The sequence below is a fragment of the Sturnus vulgaris genome, chromosome 10 (assembly GCF_052056855.1).
Source record: "Sturnus vulgaris isolate bStuVul1 chromosome 10, bStuVul1.hap1, whole genome shotgun sequence".
Taxonomy (NCBI): domain Eukaryota; kingdom Metazoa; phylum Chordata; class Aves; order Passeriformes; family Sturnidae; genus Sturnus; species Sturnus vulgaris.
Genome location: NC_142252.1, coordinates 2,514,423 through 2,531,443, shown reverse-complemented (window position 1 = coordinate 2,531,443; position 17,021 = coordinate 2,514,423). Strand labels below are relative to the sequence as shown.

The 17,021-nt window shown below is 42.7% G+C and overlaps 1 protein-coding gene across 2 annotated transcripts in view; it reads right to left on the bottom strand.

The window, feature by feature from the left end:
- The window catches only part of AMER3 (APC membrane recruitment protein 3), a 41,735-nt gene extending 25,323 nt beyond the window's left edge, over positions 1-16,412 (bottom strand). For both annotated transcript variants that reach the window (XM_088170534.1, XM_088170535.1), the window contains exons 1-2: positions 16,264-16,412; positions 6,112-9,162 (exon numbers count right to left, since the gene is read on the bottom strand). In XM_088170534.1, the coding sequence (XP_088026660.1) occupies positions 6,130-9,141 (3,012 nt within the window). In that variant the 5' untranslated portion in view covers positions 9,142-9,162; positions 16,264-16,412 and the 3' untranslated portion in view covers positions 6,112-6,129. The remainder of the gene's footprint in view (positions 1-6,111; positions 9,163-16,263) is intronic.
- Positions 16,413-17,021: the final 609 nt, after the last annotated feature.

Genomic DNA, 17,021 nt, shown 5'->3' with positions numbered 1-17,021 from the left:
GAACTGTGTTCATTTTGGGCACTTCATTAAAACAGTGCAGGCTCCCAGTGCTCCCGTGCTCATGACAATGGTCTTTATGCCTTTCACTGGATGGTCAATTTTTTTGCTCTTAATTTAGCCAGATTTAAAATTATCTGTTTGGGTTTGGAGTTTTGGGTTTTCTTCTTGTTGTTTTCAGGTCGAGCTTGTTTGTTTGTTTTTTTAGAAAAATGCAGAAAATCTATTGATGCTGGGGAGTTCTGTGCTTTCCATCTCTCTGAAATCTGTCTTCATTTACAGAGACCCCAGACTTAGGTACTGAGGCATGGCCTCTGCCCTGAATCACAGAAACTCTGTAATGTACCCAGTGTTGCTAGACCACAAAAGGGACAGTGCCTGTTTTAGGAATGAATAGGTGTCAGAAAAGAAGAAAATTCAAAAGGAATATTTTGTAAGTTTTGCAAAGCAAAACTGCTAAGTATAGCACAAAAGACACCAGATTTTAAGACGTGCCTTAAAGACATTAAACTATGAAAGGTTTATAATAGAAATTAAAAGACTTTGAAGTTCCTACGCTTAAGGGCATTTGGAAAAGGGAGCATTAAACTCAGACACCCAGGAGCAGCCAAGGTCTAGCTCAGAGAGTGCTGGTTGCCAGAAGATACGAGAATGATTATTTCAGGTTTCTAAATTCTCTGTTTGCCCTGTTTCTGACACTCCTTTTCCAAACACCTACTGCAGCCCATTGGCAGAGGTAGAATGCAGAGTTTTCTGGAGGGCTCTGTTCCTGCCCCTCTGCATTTTCTGATGGAGGAAATGGAACAAAATATTTTACACTTGATATCCAAAAAGCTGAGGTTACCAGGCTCTTCAGTCTACTCTTTTTGTACTTGCTGGCTTGTGAGTATAAATGCCATCAGACTCTTACAGCCCATTCTCAAGGTGAGGTTGTCCTTTGTATTCAGTTTCTCCATGACTGCATTCCAGAGGGGTCCAGATTCTCTCCTGTGTGAAAGAAGCAGCCTGCTCTGGATACAAGACTCTCACTTTCCCCCTCTGCCCACTCTTCTGCCTTCCTGACCTGAAGTGAAGCAGGTTTTCTTCAGAATGGTAACTGATTCGTTTAAACAAAAAGGGCCCAATTTCATAATTCTATAGCCAAACTTCTGTAGTCCAAATCTGACTTGTATTTTTGCACTTAAATGTCAGACAAGGCACCAAGCCTCTGAATGAGCAGTTAGTATGTTTGCATTCCGCCTTGACTCCTCCCCATTTCTCATACAGTTGCACTATATGTTCTATATGTCCTGTCCCTCAGACCATGCTGCTGTTCTTTTTCTTTTTTCCCTCCATTCCTATCCCCTTGGAAATCTCAAATTCAAGGTTGAAGGAGACTGGAAGCCAACTTCTGCTCTCAGGGTTAAATCTGGGACTCATTGCCCTAGCTTCAAATTTATGCTGGTGCAGTGAAGATGAGAATTTAGCTTTCTGTACTGTTGTCAACAGGGGGAAAATAGAGTCCCTATAAGGCTGTATCCATGGAAACCATCCTGCTGCAATAGCGGGTAAGGCAGCAAATCAATTTCTTCAGTTTTAAAATGAAACATATTATAGTGCATCTGGCATTTTAGAGACTATCCGTGCTGATAACTGTGTGGAAAAACCCTCCTCTAGCAAGTACACTGGCAATAACATTTCTTTCTCCTGATAGAATTTGGATTTTGGGTAAAATGAGCATTGACAAAGTACCATGAAGACAGTGCAGTGAGACAAAGCCAAGTCCAGAAGCAAGAGTGTTTAATGAAGGAGAAAATCGTTTAATTTAGCATTTAGCCCAAGTATCTGGGCACATGGTGACTAACATTTTAGTGTATTAGCAGAGGCAGTGACCTGTCACCTCTGTCTCCCTGCTCTTCGCTTCCATGGTACCACGTGTGACAAACAGAACGTTTGTACCTTGTGATGCATTTGTCTGAACAGGAGTGTGTGTGTGGCCAGTGGGCTGTCAGATGAGATTTCAATACCCACTGCAACATGGTCTGGGTAACTGACTTTATACAGGTGTGTATTTCAGAGCCAGAGGCATTTCCAGAGCAGAAAATGTGCTGGCTGTCTCTGTGCAGTATTCTTGTTACATTTCATCATGTGTGACTTGAGAGACCATCCCTTTACTCTGCCATGGAGGGAGCATGGAAATAGGAGGATTTCTTACACCAGACTGCAAAAGCTGCCATACACTTTTCCTGCTGTGTGCACACAGGTCCTGCCTTTCTTTTGTCACCTCTTTAGGTACCTCTCTGACCATTTTGGGAAATAACACCCTACTTGAGCAGAAAATTGCCTATATGCAGATGAAACTTCATTCTGCTTTTCCTTTTTATCAAATCCAAATATTGCAGTCTGCCTTCTCTATGCCTATCAGATAGAGAAATTATCTGTCTGGGAGAAATACAACCTTATTTAAGAGAGAGGGAGTGGAGCTGAACCAGGAGAGAATAAAACGCATTACAGGAATTGCCTGGACCATGAGTAGCCCTTCAGTTGGTGAGGATCAGATACACATTCTTCTCTCACTTTGCACTGCCTAGGCTGTATTTTATCTGCTTCTGAATCTCAGTTCCTTGATAACAGCAATCACACATGCAATGTTATCCTCTTTTATCTGTAGCTGCTCTATCTATTATAGCAATCTCTGTTTGATTGACAGTTATGTATTTTTTTCTGACCTGAGGGCGAGCATATTGCAATGCACTCCTTTCAGGGCTATCACTGAAACACATCCAAAATCTTCAACTGGTGCATAATGTGGCAGTTCAGCGTTTGAATGAAGTGAGCACATATTGTTGGGGGCACAAGTGGTTTTGTTGCTCTGCCACATCTACCAGTTAATGGAAGATGCAGTTCAAACCCCATTAAGTGGTAGAAATGGCTCAGTGGTCTGAAATGCTGCTGTTTGCAGAGAGCGTTTTGTTCTACATGTGCCCAATTGCTATGACATCCAGTGTTGTCTGTTTGGTCAGCTCCAGGGGTTTTAAGAGTCAGGAAAAGACCTCCCAATGCACTGCTTGAGGACTGTGCTTCCTTTCTGAATATGAAGTTTCCTGATAAAAAAATGGTGGTTTGGAAATCACAAACTTCTGCAGCTTTTTTTCTATGATCCATGAATGTACAGATCTATGAATCCTCTCTGTATTCAGGGGTTGGACTGCATTCACTTCCTAAGTCCTAACCTTTAGATCCTGAAGAATGAAAATTATACTTTTCATTGCATCTTTTATCTGTAATTCCTGCTCTCTACATGAGCTTTCCATATTCCCATATGAGGATGCCTGAGGTTCCTGGGGAGCTCAGACACAAGGTATTTGCAAATTTCTCTCTAAAAGGCCAGGGAAAGGAGAAATGGAAGAGGAGCTGTGACTGGAATTTCTTGTACCATTCTTCCTCACAGTCCTGATGAGCACAGACACAAGTAGCAAAGCCCAAGAGACCAGGTATGGCCTAGGGGAACACTGCACACCTTTTGGAGCAGAGAGGATGGACTCGTTTGTTACTGTGGGTCCTGGGATATGTTGAGATGGACTGACAAAACCTGGAGATTTTAATTGCTTTTGATAAAGGCTTTTCCTCTGCCCTGCAACAAACGGCAAGAAAGGTGTTCTTCTTGCCATCTCCTTCAGCTCAGACCTGGGAGTCCATGGCAGGATCATTTGTTCTGAGGGACAAAGCAGGAGCCACCTCTGGATCTGTCACTTGTGTCACAGCTCCCAGGGGTGGCATTTTAGAGCATTCTTTGTGTCTAAGCTCTCGTAGTTTGCAGAGTCATGTCCAGCGTAGGAGTGTTCTCAGGGCTGTCTGTCTCCATGGATTCAGAGGTGACACCATGTTTGTACACTGCCTCTCCTGCACTACCACCCCCATGACTGAGGCAAAGCTCCTGAGTCATCTTCACAAAGATTTAAAATTTCTGGCAAACCTGTAGGCCATCTGTTTATGTGGGCAGGCAAGAAAATATCAGGTAGGAAAACCCAATCACACACCAGTGTCTGTATTTGTCCCCACAGCCAGCTCTTTAAATTACGTTTGAACTATTGTCTAAATTCTTTTTCTGTAAAAGACTGTAACAAACAGCAACCTCGTTGTTAAATGATTCCTTAAAATGAGCCCAGTCCTCAAAGTCACTTTATGAATACATAAATCCCATCTATATTCTAAAATTTCATTAATTTTATTGTCCAAGAAACTTTTACCAAAAAATCAGCAGTTCCCTCTTGGAGAAAAGCTTGAATTGTCTTTTCTCTGGGACTCAGGTGAAAGCATGAGCTGGTCACATTGCTGCCGTGGCAGGTATTGTCAGTGCTGGCACGTGGTGGCACACAGCAGCTGCCACTTGATACAATGCAAAGAATGTGCCCCAAGCCCAGTAATGTCTGCTTGTGTTATGTCTTGTTCAGTCTGTTACCACTCCTGACAGCCACACAGCTCCCTTCTCTGTTTCTATCATTCCACTCCTCAAAATTAGAATCTCTTTGCATTCCTAGCCTGCAAAGCCAGGGATATTCCTAGCAGTACCCTGTGGATTAATATTCGCAGCAAAATAAAAATATCAGGCCAATGCATACATTGATCTGTTCTTCTAACCCAAGAAGCTGTGCCTAGTCCTGGTTCCATACATATACTAGCTATAAGCACAAAGCTCGCCTCATCTGTACTCAGTTTATAATTTCAGAAATATCTGAAAGAGATGAGTAGTTCTAAGGACTAAGGTATGTCCTTGGATGGCAAATTCTGCTAAAAAGTTCAGGTGACACAAGCAGATGAGTAGCTAATCAGCAGAACCGCCACAAATGCAGCATTGTTTACAACAAAAAATGAAAAAGAAAAAACAAGATCACTCCTTTCAGTTGAGAAAGACGTAATTTACTGATGAACAGTAAATTCAACAATGTGTTGAATTTACTAAACAATGTGTTTGTTAAGGGTATGGAAGATTGACAGTCTCTGGCTCTTAACTTCATGCAGACCCATGAAAAATATCCCTCTCTGCAATGGGAGACTCGTTAGTGGGCAAGTCATTGTCACAATGATGTAAAGAGAAAAGTGTAAATAGGGTGGCTGAATCTACCCAGACTTGAAAATGGAAGGGTGTTCTTGCCTCACACAGCGAGAAACATTGTCCTTTTCTCTTTGTGCTGCTTGGGAAGCCTTTAGAGATCACCACAAAGCAGTCACACTGCTGAGAGCAGCAAGAGCCAGAGAAATGTTGTGTTCCCTGTATTCTTCTATTCAATAGTGAGCTGTTCCATAATAGACAATAGACAGCTGTTCTCTGTCCTGGCCCTTGCTGCAGCCTCCTCTTTGTCTTCCACCACCTCCAGAGGGGCCTTCTCAGAGCCAAGGCTGGGCAGAGTTCAGCCAACCTGTCAGATTTGGCAGGGCACATGACACAGAATTTACCCAAGGTTCATACTTGTACAAAAAATTCCTCTCAGCAGCTGGAGGCCAGAGGATTTCTCAGCTGGCACAGAGTTAGAACTCTCAGTACAGACAATGCCTAAAGCCTCATGTGACAGGCAAACCTGAACCAGCACAATCTCTGTGTGCTTCAGCAGTTTCTGGTTTGCAGCAAAGGTGTTTCTTACCCTATGTCACACGGCAAATTCTGGCTGTCCTTATGCTATGTGAGTGTGGCTGAAGCATTTTAAGATGCTTGAGGTGCAGCACAGACCCTGTAATCCCTCTCTTGAGAAGCCTGTCAAGCCTTGCATGTGGAGAATGCCTTGGCTTCAGGTCTTGCTCTGCCACGGCACAGTTCGGGCAGAGACCAACTGCACCTTCTGAAGAAACCCTTCAGGTTGGGAAGGGGGACCATCCTTTTGGTGCCCCTAGGAGCACCAGCACAGCACTGTGGCCTTTCCCCTGTGCTTGAGAGCACACCATATGTGTGCACCTGCAGGACAGGGCACATCTGCACTGTGATTTCACACTGCAGATCCCTGGTTTTCTCTTGTGACCCCCTGCAAAAATGACAGACCCTGAATCCCTCAACCTCCACTGCTGTTGAGGGTCCCTCTGTGAAAAGGGAACAGATTGAATTGTTTCACATTAAATTTCACCCTTCCCCTAAACACTCACCTTCTCCATGCAAGTGTGTCACTGGTGATTCCTGGCTGTCACTGCTGTATCCCAGGCCACTGCCTCTAGGAGAGGGGACAGAGCAGTCGCTGCAGCCAGGCCATGGCAGGGGCTCTCTGCACAGTTCCAGGGCCCTGGGCTGCACTGTTTGTCCTCCTCAAGCTGCAGCGAGTCAGACAGACAGACAGCCGTGCTGTGTGAGCCCTGTGAGAAGGTACCAGCTATGTCTGGGCAGACAGAGTTAAAGAGAGGTAAAAATGTTGGTCTACTAAGAGATGTCTCAGGGCCAGAGTCACTTGGACTGAGACCAAAGTCCTTTAAATAGGAGAGTGCTTGATTATTCAGCTGGGCATATTCAAAATTCATTTTGCTTTGAGTAACCTCATCTAGGATTTTTGCTCTACTTTTCTGATCTTCAGAGCAAATTTGCTCCCCATTTTGCTTCAAATGATACAGGCTGGTAGATTGGAAACTTGTTTCATAGTTGTATTGGTTTGTGCTAGGAATACTGGGATATTCGGGAATTTGAGCAATGCAGCTGCATTCATTTTGCAACAACAATTTGTTTTTGTACTGAGACATCTTATGAATGATACTGTTCATTTCATTCCCGATGTATTTGTCTTCCAGGTGCTTGTTTTCATAGCTGATTTTTAATGATGCCACCTGTGTTACACAGTGCTCTAGGAGCTGCACTATGTTAGTGCTGCTCTCTGTTGGTGTGGGGCTCATGTAGCTCTGGAAGTGATTGAGGGTCAGAGGCTGCAGTGGTTTGTCACAGGAAATAGAGAGAGAGTGATACATTGGTTTATTTCTGTCTTCCCTCTCAAGGGGATCTCGGAGTGAGGTCGCAGCAGTCTTGTAGGAGTAACATGATTCTACTTCGTGATTATCATCTAATGAAGGATTTTCAGAGCTCTGGGAGCCACTCTCTCTGTTCAGCTTTTCTGGCAGTGGGGTTTTATCTCTGGATGCCTCACATTCCAATGAAATTGGTACCTTCTCATTCTCATTTGAAGATGTCTGCAGATTGTCTCTGTTGGCCTGTGATTGTGGTGCATGACTTGATGATCTGGTGGTTTCCACAGTCTCAGGCACTGTAGATAAGTCCTTCTGGTGACTCCCTTCTCTTCCTTGGAAATCCAGATCAGATGTGTTCAGGCAGGAGTCTAGGTTGTGGTGTCTTCCAGCAATGTCTACTGAAGAGGCCTGGCTTGCATGTTTACTTTCTTCCAAAGGTACATGTACATTTAAATTATTAGATTCACCCTTGCCTGATGTCTCCTGCTGAGCTTCTGTGCTCCCTTTCTGCTGTGGACTGTGACTGGGCAGGGTCAATGAATCATTAGACTTTTCTGGCTGTGATTGAGGGCTCGGAAGAGAGTCAGGGGAGGAGATGAGTCCCGAGTGTTTTCGTAGCCAGTTTATTATCCCCATGGTCAGTGAAAGCTCAGTATCACAGAGCTTTAGCAAACATTCTTTGCCTTTCCATGTGCTGTGGAAAAATCCCTGGCTAATGATGTCTAGAGTTGGTTGGGAAGCCATGTTCTCCTCAGCTCCAACATGAAAGCTGTAAATGGACAAAGGGATTTCAATGGCTTGCTCTGAAACACTTTCAGAGGCACACAAGTCATCATCAAGGATAGGGTTTACTTTGACTTCATTTGGGTCATAGAAGAGTTCATAAAGGGCATCTCCACTGTAGCTGTCTCTTGGAAATCTACCTGGGACACCAGGGGTCTGAGCTTCCTTCAGTTCATCATCCTGGCCAGGAGAGAACGAATCATAATAGCCTTCATCACTCGTGGATGTGGATTCCTGGTTTTCACTTTTCGGTGTTTCTGTTTCTGTGGAGCTGTCTTTGGAATTGTCACCTTCTTTATCAGGTGATACCTGGGAGTCTGTGACTGGTACAGCAGCCTGACTTCTATCCTTTTCTGTGTCAGAACTGGGTATCTTCAGTAACTTCTTTTCAAACAGAGCACTCTGATGCAGCCTTACTGATCTGTTGATGTTGTCCCAAAACTTTGCAAACTCTGCTGTCTCATTCTGGCCAGGAGAGGCCAGCTGCTCCACCCCACCTTGGAAGGAGCCCATGCCAGGGCTGTCTTTGTGCTTGCTTCGCCTCAGCAGAAGGTCTTTGCTGTTCTCCAGCTCCAGGTGAGCAGAGCTCTCATCAGCAAAGATTTCCCCACAGCCCGTGAGGGAGTCAAAGCTCTTCAGAGAGGCAACATCTTCACACAGGGCACTGCAGTAGTCGTAGGAGGAGTCAGACTGCAGTTCACTGTCTGAGCAGTCCTGTGACAAGCAATCAGCTGCACAGGTTTCTCCCGTTTTGAAAAGATACTTTGCAAGACGTCCAGACAACTCACTCTTGCAGCCTGGAGAGGACAGGTTCTTGTCTTTCTCCACCAGAAATGAGAGGCTGTCTGGTTTATTTTTTCTTATATGAAATATATCTCTGAGCCCTTTCTTAGATCTCTTGAGGGAAATCCTCTTCCTGGGAATGGTTTTTGCAACAGCTGGTACAAAAGGCATCTGTGGCACAAAATTCCTGTAATCGATCATCTGACTGCTGCATGCAGACTGGCTGGGGCTGACCACACACTCCTTCTTACTGCTGGAGCTGGACATCCCTGAAAAGCTGATGCTATTGACAAGTCTGCCCTTGCCCTTTCCAGAAAAACCCTCCTCACAAGCCCTGCTGCTGGGGCTGCAGTGCTCTGCTTTGTCTGCCTCAGCAACACAGTCATGGGTTTTACTCTTCCTTACAAGCTTGTAGGAGGAGCTAGATGATTTTTCTAGGTTGTGACCACCAGCTCCATTCCTTGCTGCTCTGGTCGAAAATCTGTAGTTCTTGTGTGTGGCCAAACATGCCAGCTGGACTTCAGGCACATTTTGGTTTCCCTCCAGAGCTGCCTTTTTGTCTTTGCCCATCTCATCTTTGTTGGCAGGACCTGTATGCACTGGTGGCACTTTCTCATGTTGCACGCTGGATTTTATGAAGGTCTTTCCTCTCTTGAGCTCCATGCTGCTTCCTCACATCTGTTTCTGTAAAGAAAACATTGGAACACAACTATTGTGAGGTTGGTGGGTAGCACTTGTAAATTTTGAAAGCAACTGGAGAACAAAGGAAGGGACACTAAGCATTGTAAAACTGAGCTTCTCTGCCATCAGACATTTCTATCACTGAGTCGTGGTACTGCATGAGAAACAGATTGAGTGAAACTAAAAGTGTGTTGGCTGGAAGATTCAACATGGAGAAACAGTGCACATTATGGGTTGGTAGTTGAGGCTCAGAGAACATTTTGTCTGTTAGAAATGAACAGATTTGCATTGAGGATTAGGACTTCAGGATGGTTTTTAACAAGGTAAAGGTCCTGTTCTGAAGGTAGAAAAGGCATCAAAAAAAAACAATGCCTGAGAAACTTCAACATGCAAATGTGTGTATCAGGTAGGCAGCAGAGGAGGACAAAGATCTAAAGGTCTAAAGCTGAGAAATCTCCTGAGAAAATGGATCAAACCTTCAATACATTGCACTCACTTTATATTGAAATAATCCTTATCTGTGAATAGGAAATCCATAAACCTTGGTACTATCCTGGAAGCATGCAGAGACTGAATTACTGATTTTGCTCCCCTCTGAGCATAATATATCATTTTCTACACTGCTACTTTTATTGTCAAAAATCAAAAATGCCACATTGAAAATCATTGTTAGTCATGACAAAAGTGTCACTCAAATTTACAAAGACCAGTATAGAAACATTGCCACATTGAGTCTGCACTGTGCATTGATTAGCTATTTCTAAAAATACTCTCGTACCTGTATCAATGCCAGTTTCAGTCTCTGCCCATATAGTTTAGTATTGAACATGTTTTATGTTTTCATAAATCTAATTAGTCATTAATTATTTTAGCCATGTCACTTTCAGTTTTCTGGCAGTTTTTCCTATAAAGATCTGATCCTTTCTTGTCATGCATCAACTTGAACATTGAGTAAGTCAATGAAGTTCCATAAAGGTAGGTCAGGAATGTTGGAGCAACCAGATTTTTACTTGGTGGGAAACAGCACAATAACTCTAAGTCCTCTTCTTGAAAGAACATTCTTGGATCTCTCCTGAATGAAACCTCATTTAATGATTTATCTTGTTTTGAATTGGTTAGACATAACTAAACAATTGGAGACACTGAACATGAGATTTTAAATTCAGCACCAAGCCTAGGCTTTGCACTCCTAAAATAGAACTTAGGGCAGTCTTCAGTCTGTTTGGAACTATAGCAGCTGTCTGTAGCCTCCAGAAGATTTCCAGTTGCCAGGCCTTGCTGGAACAGCCACACTGACCCAGATGTACCAGTACCAGTACCTCACCAGATGTGGGACTGTGTACTTGGGAGCACTTCTCCAGCAGGCAGATCAGTGACAGCCCCTTTTTTATAGAAGCTGCAAACTAACAGGTGATTAGCAATATTTACAAATAAATGTAGGTCAGTGACAAAAGGCAGAGAGCATATGGGCAAAGTGTGAATATTTGACATGTGGTGGAAACGTGGTGGGTAGTCATAGATGGGCATCTATCAGTGTGGTTGAGATGTTGGCACATTCATTTGCACTTGGCACTACATGTGAGTGTTACAGAACATTCTTAATGAAAGCCAGTAAACATTTTACTCCCCTGTCAGGTATCTGGAGTTCACTGATGCTGCAGGAAACTTGTTTTGCATATTTAGAAATAGGTCACTGGGACACGATTCCACTCCTCTTCTGAAAAGCAAGGTGTGATCAACAAGCAATTCAGCATGCAGAACTCCAGCAGGGTTGTGAAAACAATCAGAAACAGCTGATGCAAGGCCAGTTATTAATATCCCAGGAATAGAGTGTCTGACATCTCAGTCCTTGGTGTCCCTGATGCTCCTCAGAAGTCTGTGACATTGGAAAGTGCCAGCCTTACAACAATGTTATGTAGGACTCTTTGAAGTCCTGCAGCTGTCTCTGCCCATTCTGAGTATTAAGCAAAGGTCACTTTTGTAGGATATTGCAGACTTGGGAACTTTTTTGCAGATGCATTAAAAAAGCTATTAGGGATGGATTTATTTACAGTCAAGTATGAAACGTATTAAAGCCAAGAATTTAGGAAATTAGATAATCTTTGGAATAAAGTCATGTTTGATCTGAATTGCATCTCCTTGATAAGAAACACAAGGGATGACCAGTTTGATAACTGGGTTTAAAAACTTCAAGGCTTGTTCTTCTGTCTTTTTTTTTTTTTTTAATATGGATTAGATGAACAGTTTTATCTGGAAAACCAAAATGGCCCAAGTAACATTTTTACTGAGAATATCTGTAGTATAATAATGTAAGATATACTGATGGTAGCTGATGATGTCTTTTCAGTTTCTTCTCATGAGGAAAAAAGTGTTAGCTGTTGTTTTGGTTTTGTGGGAATTTTGTGGTTTGGTTTGTTGGGTTTCTTAAATACCTACTATATATAATCACCAGTTTTGTATTCTAATTATTTAATGTTACTATTTATTCCTATGTATTCTATTTCTAATACTCCCTCAGGATCCATGCCAGACTTAGTATCTAGTTCATTGTGTCATCCTGCTTATTCTAAGGCTTTGTAAAACTTCCCCATTAAAAATGTTACTTAAAATGAACAAAAGAAAGGGAGGACCTCCTCAGTCAACTCTTTGAGGGCTCATCAGGACAGACCACCAGAGTCTGCAGATTTTTTAAAACATTCATCTTAGATGCTGTTTTGTAACTTCCCTTACTCTGAGTTCCTCTTCGTACTCAAGTGATGTAATCTATCAATGTACTTCTTTCCTAAAATAGACCAGAAATATTTATGTGATAATTCTCTCATTCTATATCTATTAATACCTTTAGCCCTTTTGGTTGTAATGGTTTATATTATGATGCCTTTTTTTTGGTCTCTGCAGGGACACAAGTTCCATCTCTATCCCTGGAAGCTGTACCAGTGAAGTTAGAAACAGATTAAAGTGCTGTAAGGGAAAGTTACCCTCCAGTGGTTATGTAAAGCTAAATCACAATTCTATGAAAAATTATTACAGGCATTTAAAACATAGTACATTTTTCTGGGATTTCTTGACCCATGCACTCAGCTACACTAGTGCTTCTCTCTGTTCTTTTAATTATTCTTCTCTTGGAATTGCAGGATATCACTTCTTCCACAGGGATAAAAGATATCAGAGGGCCTCATTTCCATCTTTGCAAAGGAAATACAATTTGCAATTAGAAGTCACTGTAAAGAACAGAAACCTGTGGAAACAAACAGTCAGTGTACTGAGAGTCCCAACGTTTTCTTCATTAATAACAAGATGGTTTTTTACTATCTGCAAAATTGCTTATGGAATGTGTTTAAATGGAGGACACCCTTAAATCTTACACTGGGCTACAGTTTAGTTGTACAATTTTTTTACAATGTACAATGTAATGTTTAGTTGTACAATGTGGTTTTACAATAAGGTTGGGGGTAGCAGCAGCATTGAGGCTTCCCATACACAGTACTCAGTATTTTAATCTGGCTTGATCAGACCAGCTGCTCACTTTTAGGATTTCACAGGTGTCTAAGCAGACAACTAGATCTGGATTTGAGGCTGATACTGTAATGGAAATAAGGTTTTCTTTTAAATTTGGATAATGTTGCTCATAAAATGCAGAGATACTTCATGCTCAGACATATACCATCTGTGCAGGGTGTGTCACAGCCTTTTCACAAAACCAGGAGGTTTTTACTGTGTCTGTGATTCATCTAAAAGTAAATGAAAGTTTTAGAATGGAAAGATGAGCACATTCCTGTGGGCTGAGGAGGTTTGATTTTAGGACAATCAAAGCAATTGCTTCTGGATCTGGGTTATGAGGACCTGAGCAAGACTGAGTTAGGTAACTGTTCTGGTTAATAAGAGCCATATTCAGGTGGCCTAAATCCTCCCTAGGTCCAACATACAAGAGCCAAAGAGTGGTATAATGGAACCAGGTATTCATTAGGAAAAGGGGTGGAGGCAGGATTCAAATTGTCCACCTATTTGCCATGTGAGTCAAAGAGGGATCACATTTGCCTCTGTCCATGGCCCCAACACTTTCTGCCAGCCATCTACAAATTTCCCTCTGTGGTGGAATGTGAGAGACAGCCTTGCTTGGGGTTTTTGGCTGGGTCAAAATTGTTATATTTTGCTATCTTATAACACAGTAGAAAGGTTTGTTTAGGTTATCTTCAAAGAAAAGGTAAAATATCAGTCCTCTTGCATGTAATTCTAGGAATAGCATCCTCCTGGCAAGGTAGAAGTATCTGTTTCAGTGAGGCTGAATGGATAGAAATAATACTATTACAAGGAGGAAATTTAGATAAAGTCTCCAGCTTTGGCAAGTTTGGCTCAAAAATAATTTTGCTCAAGCAGAGAAAAGTGTAATTGGGGTTTATTTATTCCAAAATCTTATCAGCTATCCAGCTTGGACCTCTCTTCCTTGCTTGTTTGTTGTGTAATTTATATACAATCATCTCTCTTGGAGATAGAAATAGGTGAAATTCAGAATACAGTCATTTTGAAGGGGAGATAGGAGTGTTCTTTCTTTCCAATTATCTCACTCTTACAATTGGCAGGTTGTGGAGATGGTGCCTTGCTGTCTCTCACTAAGCAGAGTTCTGCGTGTCACTTAGCATCTGAATTTCAGCTCCTTCCAAGCATTTTCCTTTTATTAAATGAAAAATTTGATAAACACTGAATAGTCTTTTAGGCATTTTAATTCAAAAATAAGGAAAAACCTCTCATTGTACTGCTTTTGTGTTTTTGGTTACAAGTTTGGATTGAGTCCAAAATCCCTTTTCCACAAGTGGCTTCCTATCAATCAAGATGCAGAGTATCAGAGGTACCTTTGAAAATGTTACCCTGCTTTTCCATCAGAAATTGTAGCATAATTAAATTTCCTGAAAGCATCTCTCTGGTTTGGGACCATGGATATATATTAAGCTTCAGATTTATGCATTTTAAGATGAAAATTTTTAAAAATATTTCTTGATAAAGCATGTAATGTGAAAGGGGAAAGGAACAGAGCACTCTGGGAGGCTTCTCCAATTCTTAACCTCAGGAAGATTTTTACTGTCCACCAGTTGGAAGTCCCAAAATACAAAAACAAGCAAACATGAGGTGGTGAAAGCCACAGCTACTTTTAAAGTCAGTGAACAACACTAATTTTAATCTTTAGTATCTAATCAATTAGCAGTGCATAAGGAACAGCTGGTGCTCCCAGTAAAGTGTGTGGCAGGGGGAGATTTTTGGAATAAGACTGTTTATTTACAGGCAAAAATATTAACTCTTTATCTGAGAAGATGAAAGTTAATAATGGAAATACGTACTACTAATCATGAACACATATTCCATTCTGTTAATTAGATTTTTAATTGCAGGGCAGAATACGTCTCCCTTGCCAGAGGGTAGCGATATCCTCAAGGCAGTTATTGTAACACTGTTTCTAGCGAGAAAATAAACGAAACGGTTCTTCTGGTAAAAAACCAAAGAGGATTTTAAAGCAGGGCTCATCTTCTCCCTTAAACTGATTACCCTGCTACTATCTCATCTCCATTAGAAAAGAAAAGAACAGGGTGGAAAGGATGGAGGATGTAATCAGGGACAGTCGTGATTCAGGAAAGAGCAGAATGTTTATTTTTAAAGGCGCCTGTGTGACACACAAACCTGCATTGAGATCGTGCCTCTCCTTAGGAGTACTCCTCTCACCATCCTTGTATCTTATCATTCCCCTTAATCATTTCTCTCTCTCGGGTAACTCAGAATGCCTAATTATTTGCATATACATTTAGGTCAGGCAACGGCTTTCTCATAAAGAACCAGCAAAAAGCACATTGGTGTGTTTTTAATTCAACCCTCATTCCACTGAGCACACAAAGTAAAATCTTACACTCCCCAGCAGAATACTAGAAATATGTGTAGTTAAATGCTTAATCTTATTAGCAGTGTGCTATAGGGAAGTCTGAACCTTCCTTTAAGCCCTGACAAATGTTTCTGGAGCTCAGGATTTTTCATAGTAAAATAAACCATGTTTCTACTCCCAGCACACTGTCCTGCTGCTTGCTGACAGGAGGGATTCCTGGGGGCACAGCAGCACCCAGTGCTTCCCCCAGCCCCAACTGGGGCACCCACAGCATCCCCCAGCCCCAACTGGGGCACCCACAGCATCCCCCCAGCCCCAACTGGAGCACCCACAGCATCCCCCAGCCCCAACTGGGGCACCCACAGCATCCTCCAGCCCCAACTGGAGTACCCACAGCATTCCCCAGCCCCATCTGGAGCACCCACAACATCCTCCAGCCCCATCTAGGGTACCCACAGCATCTCCCAGCCCCATCTGAAGCACCCACAGCATCCCCCAGCCCCATCTGAAACACCCACAGCATCCCCCAGCCCCATCTGAAACACCCACAGCATCCCCCAGCCCCATCTGAAACACCCACAGCATCCCCCCAGCCCCATCTGAAACACCCACAGCATCCCCCAGCCCCATCTGAAACACCCACAGCATCCCCCAGCCCCATCTGAAACACCCACAGCATCCCCCAGCGAGGCACAGGGTGTGTGGCAGGGCAGAAGGAGGCTGAGCCCACGACAAAAGGAGGCTCCTTCTCTGACAAAACCTCTGCACCCCTCACTCAGTTTTCTTCAATACCTGAGGCTGGAAGAAACGTGACTGGCTTGAAATGTTCCAATGACATCATGTAAAAGGGCAGCTTTAACTCCTGCGCAGGGAGCTTTCCCATCATCACTATTGCTAAGAGAAAGCAGCAGAGCAGAAATTTCCACTGCATACCTGAGAAGGAAACAGGGCTTTTTTTTTCTTGCCCTGACCAGCAGCCTGTTGGTACCAAACAGCAAAGAGTTAATTCTGACAGCTTTGACTGTCCTCAGTAATTTATTGCTTTAAAAGGAGATGGGTTATTTTTATAAATACAGGCACAGACTTGCCAGATGTGTGGAAAAAGAACTAGAAAGCAATGCTTCAAAAACAAGCACTCATCCCAAAATAATACTCACTCAGAGTCACTGTGAGTGTCAGAGCAAAAGAAATGCCATTGCACCAGAGCAAACAAGGCAGATCACAAAAATTCTACTCACCATGTTTTATCACTGAGCAGAAATCCTGTCTCCTAGCCTTGCTCCTGAAGCTGGTCTTTATCCAGAGGCTTCTGTGATGCTTTTCAGATTCGGAGGGGCTGGACCACTGCTGCTCTCCAGTGTTACTCTCCACCCCCCGTCTTTTCCTCCTCCTTCTTCCTTCATCCCCACCCCCTCCTTTCTCCAGCTTGTAGCTTTTTCGTACCTTACATAGATTCTAAGCTTCCACATGGAGCTTGATATAGGAAAGATGCTTATTTCAGCCATCTGCTTGATGCCATGGAAATGCCTCTTTTGCTTTCAGAATAAAAGCAAGGAAATAAGCTCGGGAGTTTCTGAGCCAGCATTTTGGTTCCTCCCTATATGACTATTTATTCAATAGGGAGGAATACATCCAAATTAATTTCATTTCTCACGTGTTGCTTTGTTTCAGACTAGGATTCAGGAAAAGTGATCCGAATGTGTTTTGGTTAGTGAGATGCTTCACTGGCAGGGTATGCAGGCTGTTGGACCGTGCCACTGTTTGTAGAGCTTGAGTAAAAGCTGAAGTTAGAAGGGATTTTGTGTGGAAGCAAAGTGGTGCGAGAGGAAAGAATGACTATTTCAGCTGCCCAAGGCTGGAATGCCTGTTAGCCCCATACTGCCTTCAACAAACATCATTTACCAAATTCTCCTTTCAGTCTAACTTCTGCTTCAGTGTGCAGCAAAGGCAACATCTGATGTTAACAACATCATTCTTTGTTATATAGATGAGTTTA